The sequence below is a fragment of the Archocentrus centrarchus genome, chromosome 5 (genome assembly GCF_007364275.1).
Source record: "Archocentrus centrarchus isolate MPI-CPG fArcCen1 chromosome 5, fArcCen1, whole genome shotgun sequence".
NCBI lineage: Eukaryota > Metazoa > Chordata > Actinopteri > Cichliformes > Cichlidae > Archocentrus > Archocentrus centrarchus.
The window spans coordinates 32,587,236-32,611,802 of NC_044350.1; the positions used below are offsets into that span (position 1 = coordinate 32,587,236).

Here is a 24,567-nt window from a genome sequence, read left to right on the forward strand (position 1 = left end):
ACCTCCGGTGACCACCATCTGGTTCGGGGGTTACCACCACGACAGGCACCAACCACCTTGCAGCCACACCTCTGAGCAGCAGCCTCAACAATGGAGGTGCGGAACATGGTCCATTCGGACTCAATGTCCTCAGCCTCCCTCGGAATGCTGTCAAAGTTCTGCCGGAGGTGGGAGTTGAAGATCTCCCGGACTGGGGCTTCTGCCAGGCGTTCCCAGCGCACCCTCACAATACGTTTAGGTGTGCCAGGTCTGTCCAGCATCTTCCCCCGCCACCTGATCCAACTCACCACCAGGTGGTGATCAGTTGACAGCTCAGCTCCTCTCTTCACCCGAGTGTCCAGAACATACGGCCGCAGATCTGATGATACGATTACAAAATCGATCATCGACCTGCGACCTAGGGTGTGCTGGTGCCATGTGCACTTATGGACATCCTTATGTTCGAACATGGTGTTTGTTATGGACAAACTGTGGTTTGCACAGAAATCCAATAACAAAACACCATTCGGGTTCAGATCGGGCAGGCCGTTCCTCCCAATCACGCCCCTCCAGGTCTCACTGTCATTGCCCACGTGAGCGTTGAAGTCTCCCAGCAAGACTATGGAGTCACCAGATGGAGCACTCTCCAGCACCCCACCCAGCAACTCCAAAAAGGGTGGGTACCCTGAACTGTCATTCGGCGCATATGCACAAACAACAGTCAGGACCCGTTCCCCAGCCCGAAGGCGCAGAGAAACTACCCTCTCGTCCACCGGTGAAAACTCCGACGTACAGGCAGCAAGCCGGGGGGATACAAGAATACCCACCCCAGCTCGCCGCCTCTCACTGAGGTGGGCCTGCAGGAGGGCGGGCCCATGTAACCTCTTCGGGCTGCGCCCGGCCAAGCACCACGGGCTAATGCCTGGCCACCAGACGCTCTCCCTCGAGCTCCCTCCCCAGGCCTGGCTCCAGGGTGGGGCCCCGGTAACCCTATCCCGGGCAGGGTAAACTGTTCCCTTGTTTTTTCACTCATAGGGGTCTTCTGAACCGCTCTTTGTCTGGACCCTCACCCAGGACCAGTTTGCCATGGGAGACCCTACCAGGGGGGCAAGCCCCCAGACAACATAGCTCCTGGGATCACTGGGACACACAAACCCCTCCACCACGATAAGGTGGCGATTCACGGAGGAGGTTCAATAAACAATAAACAGTGTTTTTAAAAAAAAATGGAAATAATCATGTTAAGCTTTTTGTAGTGGTTGATTACTTTCCCCTTTTTGATTTAGTATATGTTCTGCTCTGCACGCACCCACTCACATATGAACACACAACAACATGACCTGGGTTTGCTCCCACACACACATACTCAAGATCAGTTGATGTTATCTAAGTGAGCAGTAAACAGACTCTTTAGACTCTGACGCCTCTGGGTGCCTCCCTTTGGTTTGTGGCTTCGTGGGTCCCGTCGAACTGCGTTAGCTCTTGCTGACATGAAAGGCTCTAATGGTCGCTATTGGTGCCTCTGGGGAACGAAAACTTCAACATGAGAAAGACAGGGTATTCTGCCTAAATAAGTGTTATCATTATAAGATAATGTTTATGTGTGTGTGTTTTCAGGGCAACAACTTCTTTTTGCTGCTCTAGTGGGGGTTCGCTTCGCTGTAGCCGCATGTTTGTGAGTGTTTGTGGATTAAAGCTAGCATAATAACTGTATATGTGTCTGTGTGTGTATCTGTTATGGTGATATAGAGTTGATTTGATGTATGTAATCTAACCAAAAGGCTAAACGTGCTCAAGCAGAAGAATCTGCTCTGCGTTCATGTTTGCTCAATAACCTATTTCCTTATAAAAACTGAATATTCATTAATACAGTTTAGTGGCATTGTATCATACATCATACACATTACATTCAGATAATTACATGCTATGGTGCAATTGTGTTTTAAATGAATCAGGCCACATCCAGTCTTTGGTAAGGTGTGGCCTAAAAATACAATCACATTAGAAATACACTGAAACCTTTGGGGAGGAAGTGAGAAAGAGAGAGAGTTTAAAAACTATGATAATTTAAATTACTTACATTACATCACTTTTTCTTAACAACCTACTACCTACCTTTTACCAGCAGGTAAATGGCATTATAAAAGAAGTATGGCTTATGCACATCTAAGAGACAAATATATAGCGTGGAAACTTTGTGTGGCTGTCAAGTGATCTTGGACAACAATAGCCTGAATCAGCCCAGATGTGGAGGTATATAGGCCAAGGACCTGGGAGAGAAATTTTCATTAAAAGAGATTTTGCTATCTGGGGAGCTCTACAGTAAAAAGCCTCCTAAATCACAGTGGCTGGTCACAGTGTGACATCGGCAGTGGTGAAACGGGGGAGAAACACACACATTGGGGAATTTATTTCTCACTTCCAGCATGGAGAAACTTTTACACGTTGACATGCAATGCTGACTGATTTTGCCAACTGTAATTAGTTAACATAAGTGGACTGATATCAGCTGAACAGCCAAAACGATCATAACATTTCGTAAGTCCTAAGATTTGCTGCCTCTTTACTTATCGTCCAGTTTCACCTTTCTTCACCTGCCATTCCCCCACACAGCCAATTTTTATTTTATTTTTTTACCAGCAAAAATGTCCAGCGTGGGGAAAAAAGTTGTGTCTCTGCAAATGCACCGTTCAGCAGTCAGAAATATCCTCCTGGTTTGTGATGGGTTGGTGTAACCGCTCCACACACAATAATTTTAAAGTGACGAAGAAGTCCAGGCATGAACCTGCGTGCACTCGCCCTTTCATTCTAATCTCATAATAATGATATTAATTTAATGCATCAGTGGGGGGCTTACATTTAAAAAAAAAAATCTTGACTGGCCAGCTATCACCACTCATTTAAACCGCTGTTGATCCCTGACATCATCGTCCATCAGCACAACCACAGTTACTGGGAGAACTTTTCCTAACCCACAGCTTTTCACTGAAAGAAACGTTTGTTTTTTAAATTTCTATGAACAAAATGCCAGTGAAGGAAACAGCACAGCACGGAGAAGAGGAGCTATTGTGACTCACTAACAAAAATGCATGAGAAAAGACACTGAGCAGAGGCTGTGTGCAGTGAATGATAGTGTACTGGTACTGTAATACTGTAAAAATGTCTTTGATAGAACAATGACTTCATACGAGCCCCCATTTAAATGCAGGATGTATCAGGACAACGGTGTTTCTTGAAAACTCGCAGCAGGAGACTTGTGCTGTTGCAGACGCATTCAGAGTACTGCAGACTGTTGGGTACATGCAAATGAAGCTGCCCGCCCTCGGCTCAGTCGTTTTCAGCACGAGCCACCTCGCGTGTGCAGGCTATCCTATTCATGGCAGTCTTAAATGCTGAACGCTTTTCCCATTTGCTGAATGCTTTTTATTGTCATTCAGAAAAGTGGTTTATTAACACAGAATGATGGAATTTAAGTTGTTTTGCATTATGATGTTTTATAGAAGTCGGCAGCTTTAGGGAAACATGTTTGTTGACAGCAGAAGATTACGCGGCGCCGACGAGCAGAGCAAACCACTGCTGCCAAATTCAGACACGTTTTTGAGCGAATTTTGATTGATAAACATATAACGGGTATCACACGGGGTGACTGCTCTTGGTGCATGCGTGTCTGTGTGCGTATACACATGCTGCAGTATTAATAATTTATGATAAATCTTTATAAATATCATACACCAACATTGATTTTCAGGCCAGAAGGGATTCTGCTTGTTTTGGTGTCATACTAATTCAGGCATTACCATATGCACAGACCCCACAGTAATGGGTAACGCACATAAGCAGTGCCACATACATGAGCCCATACAGATACCATCACAACACAACACTTTCTCACTATCACATCCACTTTCACACAAGAACACGCGCACGCACACACACACATGCGCCTATGCTTCAGATCACACTGGAGTAGCAGTGTTATGTTTTCATTATGGGAATGTATTTTCTGACTGAGAACATGTGTGTGATTGTGTTTGTGTGCAGAGAGGGGAGGAGTTGCACTGAATTTCAAAACTAGATCAGGGGCATTGATGCTCACATGCTGAATTCTGGCGACTGCTGTGAGCCAATTCTCTCTCTTGTGCCCTGATTGTGATTCTTAAAATTGCAGTTCTGATATTGAATATTGATAGATCCCCCACAGCCCCCCCTTTGCCTGTTTATTCCTCTGTTCTAATGAGTTCACTTTGATTTCTTTTCATTTCTAATGAGATCACTGAACAACGAGGGGGCGATAAAGACTAATTATCTCTGTATTGATTAATTTATAACAGTTATTTTCATATCTGTAAGAAAAATAGTGTTTTCCTAGTTTTCACCCTTTGCTGGAGGTTATTTTTTTCAAACAGAATGCAGATGGATGGATTTTTTTTTCCCTTTCCCTGTTTTTCACATTAATTTCCCAGTTGATGTAAGTCTTGCTTGAAGAGGCATAATCGAAACTATACCATATATTTTTGGCACTATACAGAAGGTATATGTCAAAGACATCAATATATTTCTTACATTTTATAGACATAAACACGTAAGAAATGATCATATCCGCAGTATTGAACACATAATTCTGATTATGTATGCTGCTCTGTGTGCATCTTTTAAATCGTAAACAATGCTGAAGCTCTCTCTATAATTTGTCCTTTTTTTTCCCCCCATATCCATACTAATTGGATATGGAAATAATTACAGCTGCTAACTAGCCTTTACTCTCCAACCAACTCTGCAGTGATGAGGAACAGCAGCGCCACAGTCATAAGGTTGCATGAGTAGGCGTTTATTTCCTCTTCTTCTTAAGAAAATGGCCGCTCTAGTGACACATCAGCGTTATCCACAGACTGTATATAAAAAATGGATGCAGCTTCCAGGTCTGAAAAATGAAGCACATTAAAGCAGAATTATTTGTAACATCCAGCAGGTGGTGAAAAAAGTCATGATGCAGAGATCTCACTTTACCAGCAGCCTCAGCAAACACTTCACTCATTAGTTCATGATCTCAGTCACTACATTTAAGCTCGTTTTCTAATTAAATACAGTGTATGCTTTAGGCCAGGCCCCCCCAACAGCAGGAACATTTCTTAGTCAGATGGGCCGCTCACGTGTCCAGTTTCAAAACACTGAGATGGTGAAGACCATAACGCTTCGAAGCTTCACGATAGCTTCTCAGACCTGTCGGTGACGTGCAGTTTAAGTTCTTGTCCCACCAGTTATGCTGTTTATTTTCCTTTTTTTCTTTGTGATTCAGAAAGGATATCAAGTATATCAACACTAACCAACACAGTTAAATGCTGCCAATATTCTGCAAAGCATCAGTAAGCCGTCTTTGGCCCTGCTGGAATCTGAAAACGTGTTACAGTTGACGTCAGAAATACAAGAAATTTTTTGTCTGCTTTGATAAAGTTTAAACCGACATTTGTGTTCTCAGGAGATGACTGGGACAAAGAGGGAGAATTAAGTGATTTCATGAATAAAGCAATGACGTTCTCCAATTTCAAATACTTCAAAACAAATTAAAATGGTTGTGTGTCAAAGCATATGTCTAATTAAGGGAGTCTGTTGCAGATGTGTGTGTGTGTGTGTGTGTGTGTGTGTGTGTGTGTGTGTGTGTGTGTGTGTGTGTGTGTGTGTGTGTGTGTGTGTGTGTGTGTGTGTGTGCGTGTGTGTGTGTGGGGTGCTTGAGGCTAAAAGAGAAGGCTAATGCAGTGGAAAATGTGTCTTAGCTGGGCCATGAAATAATGATGAGACACTGTGACTTAATCATGTTGACACACAGAGCTTTCTCTTCATGTGCCCCTCACACTTCCTCTCTCTTTTGCAAGAGAGAGGAAGAGTGACCCCCCCCGGGTCCTCTTCACTGTGACGGTGTGTGTGTGTGATAAACTGTGACAGTGTCTGTCTGCGCTGGCACTTTCACTTCATGCTGCTAACTTAATTAGTATTATATTGTTAACAATATTAAAGCAGCTTATAAAGACTGTGCTCGTCATCACAGACATATTAAAAAGTATAGATTAATACGAATTTCATTAGATCAAACCCTACCATTAATTCTGCTTACGGTCAGCATGAGCTGTTTCATGACTTTTTTTTTTCTTTAAACTACTTTTCATTTTGTAACTTTATCTGTACAAGTTCCCCTAATATGGGATTCAAATTGCACACTCAGGCACAAAGCACTCACAAATGTTTCATAAAATGATGTTTTGACCATCTTTTAAAGTTAAAATAATGCAAAAATAATGATTCATCTCATGCCTTTTTTAGTAAACGGATTTGCATTTGTGACAGTAATTGCTTAAGGCTTGCTGCTCCCTACGGCTGAAAGACTTTTAATTTTGGGCAAATTGACTCGCTCCAACTATCAGCTGTTACCAACCCAAAGCTAAAATTGTAGCGATTATAACAATTAAGGTTGTTTTGTGTATTTTCTGTTATTTCTTCTTACATACAACATCTTCCTCTTTGACTATCATTTGGAATACTGAGGTTCAACCCTTGTGCAACATAATAACTGTCAAACTCATTATTTAATGAGCATTTGGGTCAGCTGTTAATGTATGCATATTGTTCTGTCTCTGTGTAGGAGGCTGCACATTTGAGGAGTCGTATAGCAGCTGTGGATACAGCGTTTCTCTGGGAACCAACGGCTTTACCTGGGAACAAGTCAACTCCTGGGAAAAACCCACCATAGACCCTGCTCTGCCTACTGGTAGGACCTGTGTTCCATTTTAATGGTGCTTTGGACAAACTAGCAGTCTTTATATTGAGACCCATTATGATTATTAGACCAGTTATGGTTTCGATTTTGGCATCATGACCAATTAGATGATGTTTTGTCAGACCTGTTCCAGTTTTAGGTAGATAAAATTAAGCAATATGCGATATTAAGGGATTCTATTAATTATATATAAATAAATAATATTAAAAATCTAATGAAGTAATTGATGTAAATGTAATCTTTGGTTGTGTGCTGTCCCTGAAAACGACTGGGTTTCTCTCGATGTTGCAGTGGTTCGTGTCCTGGTCGAGTAATCATTTTCATTGAGATTTACCAAGAACCGCAATTTTTAACTGTACAAACATTACTTTGAAAGTTGCAGGATAAGCAGTAGTTACCCTCCTGTTTGCATAAGAAATGGTGGTAATGTTTTCTTTTTCTTTATATCTCCATCTCTCCTTCTGTCCTTCTGAGCTGGCAGAGCCAGCAGACATATCGTGACGCGACCTCAGCTAGGTCTCTTTCTACTTGTCAAACGCCAAATGGCAATCAGGCAGCATGTCTATCCATCTCGTTCTCTCACACAGTTCTGCCCTTTTGCTCTCTTTATCTCGCCCACTGTCTCACTTTCTAACACGCCTGCTTTCCCACACGCTCTTTTTTGCACTTTCTCTCGCTCTTACATTTCTCTGTGCATAACTTGAGTCACCTTCTCCTCCTTTCCAAATTTACTTCTTTGACTGACAAGACTGTTTATCAAAAACTCTATTAGCAATGCAGCATTAAAATTCAAAGCTATGTAAATTATTTTAAAAGCCAGTAAGGGCATTACTTTCAAATCTGCCACAATCTTAAATATGTTAACATCTAACATCGAGTGAATTACAGTATTTTCTGTTCTGTGAATATATTATAGAGCATAAAAATTCTACATCGTGGTCTGTTATTTAGACAATTTACAAACATTACACAATTTACAGGTGCTGCCAAAGGAATCACTGTTTGTCAAACCTGGTAAAGTGTGGAAACCAGGTTTGACAAAGCAGGATATGTTTTTATTTCCCTGCTAGCCAATAAAAACTCATTATTTAAAGGGATTAATATTACCACAGCAAAGTATATCTCTTTGTTTTGCTCTTTGCCATTTCCTCTGTTTAATCAATTATTGTATAATTATCATATTGTAACTAACAATCATATAACATCCCCCTTCTTACGTCTCTCACCATCATTTATTATCTCTCAGTCATGTCAATTATTGTCCCAGTATATCATCATCATCTCTCCCTCTAATAATTCTCTGCCTCTGATATGTCAGTTTGGTGGAGAGAGGTCTGTCAGCCACAGCCTCTACTCACCACACTGAGATCCAGCACTGAAGATCTGAAACGAGTGAATGGGCATGAAGGCTATGCCAGACATCTTGCTCTTAGTATGTATGTCTTTTGTCAGTTATCTGTCTCATCTACCCTTGTGGGTGGTGGTTGTCACAGGCGATATCCATCATGGCCTATAAGCCATCCTCATCATAGACAACTTATCCGCTGCACACTTTGCACTGATAGCTACACATCTGATAAGCCAGGACAAGAACAAATTGTCTGTCAAGCTCTTTGTCTGTGGCTCATTTTTTTCATTTTGTTAAGTCTTCTAATGCTTGCATCCAGACGGCTATATAACAATGTCAGTAGCTCGTTGTTTCAGGGCAAAGCTATCTGGGATAAATTACTTTTATTATTGGTAAATGGGGCTTTAAATGTAAAAGGTATTGTGCAAAATGCTTGAACCACCCATCATTTCTTTATATTTTGCCAGAAAAATGTGAAATAGGTGCAGTAATTTATGGAAATACAGCTTATAAGGCAAAAACAGAGTTTGTCCAATTCTAATGAGCTTAAAAGTCAATATTTGGTATGACCACCTTTATTCTTCAGCACAGGCTGAACTCTCTGAGGCAGTTTTCTGGTAATTTCTTGAAGCAGTTTTCAGGAATAATTCTCCAGGACATTGGATGTTGGTGGCTATTCTCTGTCAAGATGATCCCTCACTGCTTTTACTTCCGGCGCCGCGCGAGCAGGCAGCCAGTTTCAGCAGCTCCGCACTAATTCCGTGTTTTTTCTCATTTTGTTTAGTATTAGATGTGTTTTTGTGTTTCTGTATATCTTCTGCTCTTTTTCCTCATGATGGAGCAGACTTTTTTCTGGAAAACTTTGTTTTTATTTACCCTTTTTATGGTGTTTATGTTTGGAGACTGCGAGAGTGGCCACGCTCCTATTGTTTACTCTCGGGACCAGCTGATCTCCATCGGGCGCTCCGCTGTGCCTACTCCTGCTGAACGACTCGATATTCCCCGCGAACTGAGAAGGAAGAGACGCGGGAGACGTGCGGGCATAGGTCGTCGTTGCCAGGGGAGAAGGTACAGGCCCGTCATCCCGTCCATCATCATGGGAAACGTGAGATCTCTTCCCAACAAAGTGGACGAGCTGGCGGCGCTAACGCGACATCAAAGGAGCTACCGGGAGAGCAGCCTCATGTGCCTGACGGAGACGTGGCTAACCGAGCTAACCCCAGACTCACACATAAACATGGACGGCTTTCATTTGATCCGTGCCGACAGAACCAAGGAGAGTGGTAAGAAGAGGGGCGGGGGTCTGGCTGTGTTTGTAAACGATAGATGGTGCAACTCCAGACATCTAACCATCAAAGAGACGCTCTGCAGTAAGGACATTGAACTGCTCGCTGTTGGTATGAGACCGCACTATCTTCCTCGGGAGTTTTCACATGTTATTGTGATAACTGTGTATGTGCCGCCCTCTGCTAACGCTGCTGCAGCCTGCGATGTCCTCCATGCTACTACCAGCAGACTCCAAACACAGCACCCACAGGCCCTCTTTCTGATCTCAGGGGACTTTAACCACGTCTCCCTGTCCTCCACTCTCCCCACCTTCACCCAGTATGTCACCTGCCACACCAGGAATACCAACACACTGGATCTACTGTATGCCAACATCAAGGAGGCATACAGCTCATCACCTCTGCCTCCCCTGGGGGGCTCAGATCACAACCTGGTTCATCTCCAGCCTGTGTACAAACCCTTGGTACACAGAGAACCAGTTGTGACACACACAGTGAAGAAATGGTCTGAGGAGACTGAAGAAGCTCTGAGAGACTGCTTTAGCTCCACTGTGTGGGAAGAGCTTTGTGCCCCTCATGGGGAGGACATCGACAGCATCACGGACTGCATCACTGATTACATCAATTTCTGCGTGGAAAACACTGTGCCCACCAGGAGGGTACGGTGTTTTTCAAACAACAAACCCTGGATCAACTCTGAAATAAAGGCTCTCCTGAAGGAGAAGAAGAGAGCCTTTAGATCAGGAAATAAGGAGGAGCTGAGAGCCGTGCAGAAGGATCTGAGAAGGAAAATCAGGGATGGAAAAAACATCTACAGGAAGAAGATGGAGGACCAGCTACAGCAGAGCAACATCAGTGGGGTTTGGAGGAGTTTGAACTCAATTTCAGGCCACAAACCAAGCCCTAGGGTTGTGGGAGACTTAGAGTGGGTTAACAACCTGAACCAGTTCTTTAACAGGTTTGACCAGCCACCCACCCCACCCCTCCCCCAGCCCAGTCCCCCCTGCTGTCAGCCCCACCATCTTTAATGACTGCCAACCTTTCTTCTTCTTGGGACCTCACACCTCTCAGCTCTCAGCCATCACCCACCCCCTTCACTTCTGAGGACTCCATCTCACAACCCCCATCCCCCACCTCCATCTTGTCCCTCTCAACTCATCATGTGAGGAAGGAGCTACGTAAGATCAAGGTGCGAAAGGCTGCTGGTCCAGACGGCATCAGCTCCAGGCTCCTGAGGTGCTGCGCAGATCAGCTGTGTGGCATCATGGGATACATGTTCAACCTGAGCTTGAAGCTGGGGAAATTACCACAACTGTGGAAGACCTCCTGTGTGGTACCGGTACCAAAGACCAAACATCCAAAGGATCTTAGCAGCTACAGGCCGGTAGCCCTGACATCGCATCTAATGAAGACCCTCGAGAGGCTGGTCCTCAACCATCTACGCCTCATGGTGTCGTCTTCGTTGGACCCGCTGCAGTTCGCCTACCGGCCTGGCATCAGGGTGGATGACGCCATCATCTACCTCCTGCACCGAGCTCTGACCCACCTGGAGAAGCCTGGAAGCACTGTGAGGATCATGTTCTTTGATTTCTCCAGTGCTTTTAACACCATCCAGCCAGGACTTCTGAGAGACAAGCTGGAACTGTCAGGAGTGGACCACCACATCTCCGAGTGGATACTGGACTACCTCACTGACCGCCCACAGTACGTGAGGACACAGGGCTGTGTCTCTGACAGGCTGGTCTGCAGTACGGGGGCCCCACAGGGAACTGTGCTGGCACCGTTCCTCTTCACCCTCTACACTGCAGACTTCTCCATCAACTCCCCACGCTGCCATCTGCAGAAGTTCTCTGACGACTCTGCCATAGTTGGCCTCATCACAGGTGAGGATGACTCAGAGTACAGACAGTGGACTCAGGACTTTGTGGACTGGTGCCAGCGGAACCACCTCCTGATCAACGCCGCTAAAACCAAGGAGCTGGTGGTGGATTTCCGCAGGCGCAGACCCACCACACGGACACCGGTGAACATCCAGGGAGTGGACATTGAGATAGTGGACTCTTATAAGTACCTGGGTGTTCACCTAAACAATAAACTGGACTGGACTCATAACACTGATGCGCTCTACAGGAAGGGTCAGAGCAGACTCTACCTGCTGAGAAGGCTGAGGTCTTTTGGAGTGCAGGGGACACTCCTGAAGACCTTCTATGACTCTGTGGTGCATCAGCCATCTTCTATGCAGCAGTATGTTGGAGCAGCAGCTTGTCTACAGCTGAGAGGAAGAGGATAGACAAGCTCATCAGGAAAGCCAGCTCTGTCCTAGGATGTCCTCTCGACTCAGTGCAAGTGGTGGGAGACAGAAGGACTCTGACCAAAATAACATCACTGATGGACAAGGTCTCCCATCCCATGCATGAAACTGTTGCTGAGCTGGAGAGCTCCTTCAGTGACAGACTGCTGCATCCTAAATGCACAAAGGAGCGTTACCGCAGATCCTTCCCCCCAGCAGCTGTAAGACTTTATAACCATCACTGCTCCCAACAAAAACCACAATAGCCTACACAATGTAGGATAATATATAATATACTGTAAATAGTCCGGCCTGTTAAGGTTCAACACACAGGCACATCATGTACATTGTATATAGTGTTATTATTATTAGTAGTAGTATTAAGGTTAATATTGTTTGTTGATTTTATATATATTCTTTTCTTAATAGTGTGAATTATTATATCTTTATTTATATTTATAATAACTGCGGCTGCTGTTACACCCAAATTTCCCCTCTGTGGGACAATAAAGGCTGTTTCTTCTTCTTCTTCTTCTTCTTCTAAATAATGTTGAGGTCCGGCCTCTGGAGAGGCCAGTCCATGTGTTTTTCTATCCAGGTATGCTTTTACATCATTGGCAGTGTGTTTGGGATCATCAGCATGCTGAAAAAAAAAGTCACATGGTATTGCTTAAATCAAAATCTGACAGTGCTTGTCTGTGTTCATAATTCCATCAATTTTGACCATCTCCCCAACACCACTGAGGGAAATGCAGCTCCAAACCATGACAGAGCCTCCACCCTATTTTACTGATGGCTTTAGACGCTCACTGTTGTACGTTTCTCCTGACTGCCTCCATACATAATGATGGCAATTTAAACCAAAATTTTCAAATTTGGGTTCATCACTCCCTAAGACCTGTTAACATTTCAGTCCAGTTCTTGGGTAAATTGGCCTACTTGAGCCTTTTCTCCCCATTTCCCTTCCTTAAGAATGGCTTCTTGACAGCCGCCCTTCCACTGAGACCATTTCTGATGAGGCTGCAATGAACAGCAGATGAATCAGCTGAAGAGCCAGAACCATCTCTCAGACGCCGTGTCAGGTCTTTGCTGGATTTTCCCTAAAAACGTGACTTTCAGACGTCTTCATCTGCTGCAGATGGGTTTTTTTTTTCTAGGCCTACCACTTCTTCTTTTTCTTCCATTTATCCAGTTTCCTCAAATTTGTTAAGAACACGCTGCACAGCATGTCGAGATACAGCAGATTTTTTGACTAATAGCTCTTTGTAAATCACCATGTTGGTGCTCGTCACACTGTGCCATCTTTGGCATTTATTAGATTCAGCTGAAGAAATGGGAACAAATTTGGTGTTTTTTCACCAGCCTGCTAGAAACAAACTACCTAAAAGTGTCTGTTATCTGTAGACACAACACTGGTTCACTCATTGAGTTATAGGAGCCTTTTTTAAGCTTTCATGATTACGTCAGTGTTAAGTGGCTTAACAACCAAAAAAACATCCCCAACGTCCAGCAATAAACTTTGGAGACCTATCGTTTGAGACCATTTTAAAAATTACAAGAAGGTCCGGCTCATTGGAAGCAAAATATAAAGAAATGAGTGGTGGCTCAACACTTTTGCACGTACTACTATTATTATTATTACTATTTTCAAGTATTTGCGAAGTAAAGCCAGAGTCATGTGCTGCACTTACAGCATGCACAGTGGTTATTGTGATACATTTATTGTGTGCCTTGTTTATACTGTTGTCTGTTTTCATCTCCATTTGCACATTAAATCTGCAGCATTTATGTGGCCGTTGGCACGACACACTGTTGAAATGTGTGAGGTGGACACATCAGTTTGTTGTGCACGCCTCTGTGACCTGCAGTTCTTACCTTCTCTGTGTAGGTCTGTGAGGGTGTTCTTGTGTATGTTTGAGGGACCACAATTTATTTATTTTTTGCTTTACATTTATAAAATGCCAACAGTTAGACACTGACATGTATAATTCATTTTTTAGGATCGTCCTAAAAAAAATGACATCGGATCTGACATCATATTGAGCTTCATCTTGTAGGGTAACAATTTGAATGAGCACCACTTTGCTAACAAATATGTTCATATAAATTTCATCAGTAGCCTGTTAGATCAAAGCAGGCTAGCTGAGATGCTAGTTGCAGGCCCTGATGCAACATAAAACTATTACAGCCAAATGCCTAGCTGTTCTGATGTATCAGTCTAATTTCCACTGACCAGCGGCAACAGACCCGACTGCGAAAAAACGCTAAAGAAAAGGGACAAAAAGAAAAGTCATACGGATTTTCCCTCTGCTTTACAGAGCTGTGTCAATAGGAATTATTGTGTGTGTGGGGTCTCTATGAAATGATTCCTTAGTATCAACAATTTAGTCTGAAAGTAACTCTATAAACTATAATTCAGTCATTAACTGAAATATTGAAAAATAGTTGTTTTACTTTGCTCAAATATGAAATAGAGGTTCTTAAAACTGGTTATGAGATGATTTTGTGAACAGGTTAAATAACGTCAACGCATTCAGTGAAAAATGCTAAAATGTTGTAAGGGTACACGTGTGTGTCTAGGTTCGGATATTTTCTATGTATCCAATCAAGCTGTGTGCTTCTCTAATGTGTTTTCTGCCAGTATGGCTGCAGCATGCTGCCTGCATGAATCCAGAAGCAAATAGGACTCTTGCTTTTGTCTCTTTGCCTCCATTATCGACACAGTTATCCTATAATCCTCTTTCTCGCCTCACCTCTATAATATTGATGTGGCTGATATGGTTGTCATAGAGCATAACCCACACTTGACAGTTTGTAGATATGACAAGATTGGATTGGCACCATCGCTCTCTCAGTTTCTCTCTCCACTACCATTTAGACATCATTGTCATATAGTCCATGGCCCTGACAGCTCATAGATCTCATGGTAAGGCACAATTGAATTTGAATCAGCGCTTTAACGTCTTCTTTCATCGTCTGTACTGACACGGTAATGATATAATCCACACCTCTGACAACTTATAGATGTGACGAGATTGGATGGGCATGACTGTTTTTCTATCTCTGATCACATATATAAAGACCTAATAATCTAATTGTCTCAAGAGTTCATAATGTAAATGGTACAATATGTTTTTATGTGTTTCACTACAAAGCAAACCAACAAATATCAAACACAAAGACGTCTATACACCTTTCTGCCATTCTTTAGCGACAAAAAACATTCATATATTTACTATTATCCATCCATCCATCCATCCATCCATCCATCCATCCATCCATCCATCCATCCATCCATCCATCCATCCATCCACCCACCCAACCATCCTGGTCAGGGCTGCGGAGGGGCTGGAGCCTATCCCAGCTGTCATAGGGTGAAATAATACATGTAAGCTAATAAAAAAAATGCCATTGCAGCAAATTAATCTCATTGTCAAAGTTTTGCAAACCTGCAAATCGCCAAAAGAAAAGGGGCCTTTCTGCTTTTTTTTTTTTTTCTGTACCCACTCCCTGGCTCTCCACACAGACACTCACATCTCATACCTCTTATTACCTTCAAACCCCAGGCTCAGCGAGACAAACTTACACAAGCAGCAAACATCAAACATCAAAGCCAGTCGATGTTTTCAGCAGCCGTCAACACGGCCACAATCTGAAATGTGAAAAATGATCAGAGGGAGAGCATGAAGGGTGGAGTTAAAGTGAGGAAGTGGAAGAGTAAAGATATAGAGACAGAAAAATACAACACAGAGGTGATGGAATTTAGATGATGGAGAGCAATGCACTGATAAATAAAAAACACCTTCAATGACCACCCTTTATTATTCACAGATAAAAACCTAATCAAAATATGCATTTGAATTAATGTGTGCATTCTGGTAATGTCAGTCAAGGCACAAAACGCATGAAGCAGGGGGCAGGCAGACAGAAAAAACCAGAAGGAAGAAAAGCAAAAAAGAAGGGACGAAGGAAACACAAGCCAGCCACCAGGCACCAGCCAGCCAGCCAACCACCCACCACCCAGCCATCAGCCAGCCAGCCAGCCAGCCACCAGCCAGCCAGCAGCCAGCCAGCCAGCCACCCACCCACCCAGCCCAGCCACCAGCCAGCCACCCACCCACCCAGCCAACCAGCCAGCAAGCCAGCCAGCAAGCCAGCAACCCACCACCAGCCAGCCAGCCAGCCACCCACCCACCCACCAGCAGCCAGCCAGCCAGCCCACCCACCCAGCCAGCCACCCAGCCAGCACACCACCCAACCCACCAGCAGCCAGCAGCCAGCAGCCACCACCCACCCACCCCATGCCAGCCAGTCAGCCAGCCAAGCCATCCAGCCAGCCACCCACCCCACCCAGCCAGCCATCCAGCCATCCAGCCAGCCAGCCAGCCAGCCATCCAGTCCACCCAGCCATCCACCCCATCCATCCATCCAGCCAGTCCATCCAGCCATCCACCCACCCACCCATACATCCATCCATCAATCCATCCACCCATCCATCCATCCATCCATCCATCCATCCCATCCATCCATCCATCCATCCATCCATCCATCCATCCATCCATCCATCCATCCACGTTTGCTTATCCAATTCAGGATCACAGGGAGTCTATCCCAGCTGCCATAGGGTGAGAGGCGGGGTACACCCTGTACAGATCACTAGTCTGTTGGACGACTAACACGGAGAGGACATACAACTATTCACGCTCACATTCACATTTATAGGCAATTTAGCAAAGGACCTATAACAAAAGCAATATAATAAAAGGCCACATGGTGGATTCAAACTCAGGACCTTGCTGTGAGGCAATAGTGCTAACCGCTGTTCCACCGAACTGCTGCAGAATGAGCGAAATGATAAGCTAAAATGAAAATTGAGTGGCAATCCGGGACGGAGTGAATGTGAGATAACGATTGACAGGAGGCACAGACACCCCCCAACCCCCCACCCCAACCCCCAAATTTCTATGCTTGAAGAAAGACTTCACACAACCATGGAAATGGAAAAAGACACAAAAGAGAGTGACAGGGGCAGACAGGCGTCTAGAAAAATATATGAAGATGATGGAAAGTAAAAGAAACCAAAAAAAAAATAGGACACAAAGATGAAGGCTGACACAAAAGTGGAGACTTCCTTAATGACTCTTACTCCGCTGAGTCCCACTTTAGTTACTGACTTATCTATTCAAAAAGGCAAATTGGTGCGAGTAGGTTACCTAAAAACAGCCCACTGTTTTAATTTGGACCTTTTTGTGCTGTAAAATAGTCTGAACTAGGCTTGACATGTTTTCACTGTTAGAGATACAGAGACAAAGAGAGTTAAGGGGCCGAGGGGCTCAGGTGGAAATGGGAAGAGACTTAATTCTGTCACAGAGGAGTATTCAAAAAAGAGTAGATATCCTTTGCTCTTGTTTCCTCTCTGAGTCTCTGCTCATCCATTACAGAATCCCCCAGTCAGTGTGTCTCATTTTTACAGTCTCCTCACTACTGTTGTCTTGCATCTGGTATGCATCATATGTTTATGGCTGACGTCTCTGAATACTTCATTTCTGAGCTCTGGAAAGAGGCAGTGCTCATAACAGCACCCAACTGGCTGCTGTGTGTGTGTGTGTGTGTGTGTGTGTGTGTGTGTGTGTGTGTGTGTGTGTGTGTGTGTGTGTGTGTGCGTGTTGTGGTTTTGAAGCCAGATAATGACAGAAACATGTTCATTAATGATTTCAGCATTGACAGACAGCGTCTGTCTAATCTTTCTGTGAATTAGACAAAGCAGATGAAGATTTAATGAGCCCTGAAGGGAAATTGGGTTGTTGCAGCAGCTGAAATGAAGAGGATACAGATAAGAATATAAAAAACAAGTAGATGATAATGCAGGGGGATTAAAAGAGAACAAAGCACTAATAAAATTAAAAGAAAGATACAAATCTCTTCGAGACTGGTCTAAAATGTATAAATATGGAGCTAAAAACAGTATGTGGACATGCCATAATAATATAATGACACAAGCAGGATACTCACCTGTGGTGGGTAACTAATAGTTCATATTATAGTTATTTGTTCATATACCTATTTGGACTCAGAACGGCTGAATAAAGGGTTCATACATGGTAATGTTTGCTGTAGAGTTTTAGTTTAAAAAATGGTTATTTACAAATGTTTGTGGTCATTTAGCAACACTCTCAACTTACAGATGAGTTCTTTACTGTAGCCATGCTAAACACTGCATGAGTTTGGGCCACTGCCAGTAATAGACAACATACTTAAACAAAAGTGGTTGCAAAACATTGTGGTCTGACAAGCTGCTGTGAAATACATATGATCTCTGTACCTAACCTACTGCAAATGTGCCCAAAATTTAGGTCCCACGTCCTTACAGTAAGACTCCTGCTATGATGCACGTCTAACTAAACTAATCATAAACACCAGCAACACGCTGGCTAATGATGCACTTCAAGTGCCATTTTCACTATAGTTAATTACATGTTTCTGCTAGTTTCTATTTACATTACAACCCCCTGACTTTCCAAATCTAACACAATACATGCTGACAAAATGCACCCAAGAAAATGACAAACCTGTACTGGACGGACTGACATGAAATGCACAGTCCTGCATGTTCTGCATGCAGGTGTAGTCGGTCATCCCAGCTAATTAAAAACTCTGTTCTGGTTGAAGCTCAGCTATCCTCTTAATTATATCACCAACAATGGTCTGACCGGTTACAGCAAACAAAGATGTACAGTTAGACAGCTGCAGCTTGAGAGAGATGTCAGTCAGGCACAATATATACACGCCCACACAGTCCTGAGAAATCGTCTAATCAGGCACAAGTGAAAACACCTGTGTGGGGGAACCCAGGCTGCACAGACTGCGAGCTCATACGTTGAAATTGTATTTTACAAGAATGTTACGGAGTCAGAAATGACCAGAATTGCACAAACTTAAGTTCATCCACATGTCAGCAATGAGATCTTAATCATTTGCTGTTTTCACTGATTATTCTACTCATTTAATTTACTGCATGCAAGTGTTTGAATTTCAGTCTTTACTGAGTCTTTTATGTTTTCAGTTCTGCACACTGCCACTTTTTTTTTGCACAAATCCCCTCTGTCCTTTGGCGCTTTGCAGGATTCCAAAAAGTTTGACAGCCAAATGAAATATGCTGCCCTTTTAATTCCTTCTTGAGGGTTTAGGTGATTCTAACAAAGGCTATCCAGAGCTCTGCTAACAATGCCAGAGGTTTGTGTGAGTGTTTGAATGGGTGCCTATTTGGTGGTGTACCCTGTCATTTGCAGTGTTGATGTTTGCACTGACTGTCAATCCAGGGCCAAACCATGTTTCACAAAGCCTTACAGCTCTGCCTGCCTTTGCTCTTTCTTTTCTTCTTTCATTTTTCCCTCTCTGTCCCTGTACCTTCATTCTGTGCTACACATTCAGTCCTCCTGAGGAGTCTTCGTCCTAAATGTGCCTCTCAGTTTCTCTGAATTGTTTTTTTTTATTAAATTATTATTATTATTTGACAGCTTGACAGAAAAGTATGTTTGAACTGTCTCAGACTGTATTTTGACATTTTTCTCACATCCGTGTGTGTTTTCATCCTGGTGTGTGTGTCCGCCTGTCAACGCTGCTTCTTATTTTGTTCTTCGAGCGTCTGAAAACAAATGAGTCCTAATCAGAGACTGCCTCACCATTCAGTTGTGACACACACACACACACACACACACACACACACACACACACACACACACACACACACACACACACACACACACACACACACACACACACACACACACACCTATTAACCTAAAAACAAAACCAAGTGAAGTACACAAACAACTGCACTCACATGGTATAGTGAGCTCTGAGCTTGAGTATTGTAAAGAGAGCAAAGCAAAACTGTGTGTGTGCTGTACACAGGCAGGCATGGGCTTGTTTTTCAAGTGTCTCCTGATGGGTACAGAGGTTAAATATACCCCAAGCTTTTTTAGCTACTAATGGTGATTCAAGGGTCCTTGTTGGAGCTGGCTTGATTGCATTTCTGATTTATGGGTAGAAGGAAAAAAATGAGGTAAAGTTGGGAAAAGGACAGGCGGCGTAAAAGCGACATAAGCAGACTGACAACCAGACACTATAAATACAAAATATTTTCCATTTGCCATTCTTCATTTGCTTTGGGCTTCAGTATAAAGAAGACAAACAGCCCGCTGGCACCTCATGAATTACATGGGCAGTGTGATTTAAACAATTATGGTTTTTGTATTTGTTTTAAGGAAGATTTCAAACTGCTTAACATTATAGGTCAACCACTTTGTCCTATTTTGTTTTCACTGCAGAATTGAGTTTTGGATCAAATACACTCCTGCTGTGAAAATAAAGGGTTTGTTAAAGGAAAGGAAGAATAATTCTAGTCATATAAAAACATTTCAGATAGCAGTAGGTGGGTAATATTGAGGTAAAATCTGGGTACAGTGGACTAACATTTACAGTATGTAGGTCTTTTCTAGCATTGTTGGCCAGTTTTTTATTATACAGTTTAACCTGTTACAAATTAAAAAAAAAATTCTTACAGTCATGATTTTTTGTACTCACAACATCAGAAAATTAATCACACTACTTTTTCTTGTGTTACATAATGTTTTATTCAGTGGGTAAATACACAGTGTAGGTTTTGTCCATGCATCAGTCTGAATTCAATTCAATTTCATTTATATAGCGCCAAATCACAAACAAACAGTCACCTTAAGGTGCTTTATTTTGTAGGTAAAGACCCTACAATAATTACAGAGAAAACCCAACAGGCAAAATGACCCCCTGTGAGCAGCACTTGGTGACAGTGGGAAGGAAAAACTCCCTTTTAACAGGAAGAAACCTCCAGCAGAAACAGGCTCAGGGAGGGGGGGTCATCTGCTGTGACTGGCTGGGGAGTGAGGGGAGAGAGACAGAAATTAATAATAACTAATGATTAAATACAGAGTGGGGTGAAAAGAGGTGGATGAAAAGAAAACACTTAGTGCATCATGGGAACCCCCCCCAGCAGCCTAGGCCTATTGCAGCATAACTAATGGAGGGTTCATGGTCACCTGATCTGAATGACAAATGTCCCAATTAGTGACCAACAAAATATTAAAATATGTTATTAAGAAAGCAGCTGCCCTAAGCAAACCAAATTTCAAATCTAATAAATAATAATGCAAGTATTGCCCACATTTAGCACTTGCTTGTGTGAGTGGAAAGAGATTAGATGAGAAAACAAGTAACTGTGGAGGAATTTTATTCAGCATTAATTTGATTGCAATGAAGTCTGACTTTGTAAATGAAATTATATGCAATGTTTTATTGGTTATACACAGCCATATGCATATGCATATGCATTTAGGGCCACGAACATACCCAAGCACATCAGGGCAACAAAGAGAGAGGAGTGTAACAGAAGCTTTGTTTGGTACACCTGTTCCACTGCTCGTTAATGCAAATATGTAATTAACCAATCACATGGCCTCAGCTCAATTTCAGAAACTGCTGATCTACTGGGATTTTCACGCAAAGCCATCTTTAAATCTCGACCATGACAATAAGTTCACTGTACTCAAACTGTACTGAACGGGCCTCCACAGTCACCAGATTTCACTTCAGTAAAGCACCTCGGGATTTGGTAGAAATGGAGAAGTTCTGCATGAAGTGTGTTTGTCTTCCAAATCTGCAGCAACTGCATGATGCTATCAGGTCATGTTAACAAAATTTTCAGTACCTCGTTGAATCTATGCCACAAAGGCAATAATGAAGGTGAAAGGCGGCTGAACCCGGTGCTAGCAAAGTGCACCTTATAAAGTGCCCAGTGATTGTGTGTTATATATACATTTTTATATTTTTCAGATATGAAAACAGGAATATGATTATAAGAGTAAAACTTTACATTGTTCCACTCAGGCATCTTTAAAAGTGGCTATTTGCATCTGATTCTGGCTCTTATTATATTCCTTTGTTTGTCTCAAGAAAAAAATTGCCTGGAGCAAGATTTGGGCTACACCTTCAGAGTTAGACCTTCAGTATAAAAGGTGTGTAGAATGACTAACTGAAAGGAACAACTCTTTTTAAAGCCACAGTTTTCAGCATTTTTTTTTCCCGGCTAAATAAAAAGAAGTAAAAAGTCTCCTTCGCTTTAGAACAAGCAAGGGAATCGTAGCTTTCAGTGAAATGTCGCTCTGAGAGCTTTTGGAGCTGTTGGTATCTTTCAGAGTAAAGCCATTAAAGCAGTGGTGAATATTCAGAGAGCACATGGAAGATGAAGATAGATGGATTATGTGACTGGTTAAAATCCCTTTGTAACTCAGAGCAGATAGAGCAGTCAGTGACAGACAGAGAAACAGCACCAGGAGATAAGAGGAAGAAGATTAAGGGAAGGAATCTGATTGGATGATGAGTGAGCAATGGGAGGCCAAAAGCGGCGGTAATGAAAAGGTGGCTCGACTGATATTTCCTTATCTATAACGGGCAACATGTACACCAGCGTACAGGTTAACCTGAAATAAAATAGCATTTCAAACTACTACTACTAATAAAAGTAATAATAATGCAATCTTTTCACAATCATGGATATCAGTGGGATATTAAGAGATGCTTTACAGTGAAAGAAGTTGAAAATTGCAATAAATACTTTAAATTTGCAGACTGGTGAGATGAGTACTGTGTAGAAAGAAGTGAGTTCTGGATGGCTATGTGTTTCTATGTAATTTATGTTTTTATTCATAGCAAACTGACTTAGAAGCAGACTCAAACACAAAGCTCAGTTCACCAGGAAACATTTGCCACAATTGCTTAAGCTGGTGATGAACTTTGGATCAGTCTCCAGGAATGATATTTGTCAGCCTCTCAGAATGGAAGATCGGGGAAAGTGGGCAAGCAGGTGAGGGAGCCCGAGGTGCTGAAGGGAAAGATGGCCGACGGTCTGAAATATGAAGGCGGAGAAGAAAACGCAGTGAGCATCAGGGAAAATCACATGGGATTAATCAAATGAAAGCCTGACTAGTTACCGCTGAGACAGCTGAAAGCCGAGCCGGTGGCTTTATGGGCGGGATGATAAGGTGAGAGTAAACAGGTGCATCCGCCGATCCCGTCCACCTGCAGCGATGCCAGCTATGAGCGAGAGCAAAGCCAGTCTTAGTCGTCTCGCCTTCTCTTTCTGTCTTTAGAAAGTCTAATTGTTCTTGGCTTTCGTTCCAGTGGTTCACTGCTGGGCTCATTGGCTCTTTCTCTGACCCTTTCTCAAACTAATACTTCCCACTCACCTTTCACTGTGGAGAGTCAGTGCCTGTGCAACCACACTACAGCGAAGGGCAAGTAAACAATCACCCAGCCTTACAGCAAGATGAAAGTATCAAAATGTTCACGGAAACTTCTCAAAATACCTCCGCAGTTCAATCCACTCTCAACTGCCTTGGTATATCACACACACACACAGCCGCCTCATTCTCTTTAATTTACACTTGGTTTGCCCTTTCTCTGGTGAGGTGCTCGGAGGAATTTTTGTTTGCACTCTAGTCTGTTTGAATGTAAAAGGACCTTTGCTACTTCTCCATCATCTTCTCAAGCGACAGCCACTGCTTCAACAGGTTAAGCTCAGCAAGTCATAATCCTGCATGGCCTTTGCTGTTTTTTATATTTCTTGCTTTGACTATCACTCTTTTTAATACACACTTAAACACACACATTCTGGACCACAATGTGATTTCTGTGTATAGTTTTTCCAACGAGAACCAAATAAAGAGCAGCTTCAGTAACAAACACACTCGCGCACGCACACAATGCACTATTTATCAGGGGGAGCAATAAATGCCCATTTTTAAGACCAAGCCACCATATAAAAGTCTTGGATCACAGAAGTAATGAGTCCCTGTAGGCCAGTGATAACTCTGTGTTTATATGTGAGTGTGTGTGAAAAGGATAGTGAGAGAGAGTGGGGCAGACTGAATGAGACAAACACTAAGAGAAAGGCAATAATGTCAAAAAATGACAGAAAAGGAAAGAAAAGGAGGTGATAAGCAGAAGGAGAGAGAGGAGAGAACACCGAGCACAGAGACATCATTGACGGCCTCTGTTTATTTTCCATCTCTGCCAGCTCCATCTAATCTGAGCCCCTGATGTGTTTCTTCATTTGCAGTTAGTGGTTAAATTATATACCCTACACCCAGCTGTGGGCTCTATATTACTGTGAATGCGAGTCAAATGTGCCTGTGAGCACACTGACGGTGTGTGTTTGCATGTGCCTACTGTGTGTGTGTGTGTGTGTGTGTGTGTGTGTGTGTGTGTGTGTGTGTGTGTGTGTGTGTGTGTGCGCGCATGTGTCTTTACAAGGCAGCACTCATGTGGGGTTATAAAAATATCCATAATATTCGCTGAGTGATTTTCTCCTTTAGGCGAATGAGGAGGAAATAAGCTCTTATAGGAAAATAGGTGTACATGTCCCATGCAGTGTACACAGAAAGGAAATTATTATCTCTCTTTGAGCCTCATTTTATCTTTGGTAGTCACAGTGGCTGGAAAAAAAAAAAACCTGAGCCAACTCCAGCCAACTGGAACTTCAAGGCAGCAGCCCCAACTAGGGTTTAATCCCGGGATCCGGGATTCCCGGGAAATGCGATCAGAACCATTTCCCGTTTTCCCGGGAAACGTTTAGACGGGAAACCGGGAAAAAAGTCGCGCGGCGTCGATTTGGACTTTCAGAAAGAAAAGAAAGCTTCAGAATGTTAAATTTAAGGAATATTGAGAGAAGGGTTCGTTTAATGCGAAAAGCTTACTCTTCATTTCAGGCACGTTCAGCTCCTTTAAGGCTTCAGCCTTCATCTCAAGCGTTTTAATAGAGGTATTACACAGTTTGTGCTTTTTTCCTCTTTAATTGTTA

General features: G+C 43.0%; 1 protein-coding gene across 1 annotated transcript in view; it reads left to right on the top strand.

The window, feature by feature from the left end:
- LOC115779987 (receptor-type tyrosine-protein phosphatase T-like) overlaps positions 1 to 24,567 on the top strand; it is a 355,835-nt gene that overhangs the window by 51,394 nt on the left and 279,874 nt on the right. The window contains exon 3 of the mRNA XM_030728898.1: positions 6,614 to 6,739. Within this exon, the coding sequence (XP_030584758.1) occupies positions 6,614 to 6,739 (126 nt within the window). The remainder of the gene's footprint in view (positions 1 to 6,613; positions 6,740 to 24,567) is intronic.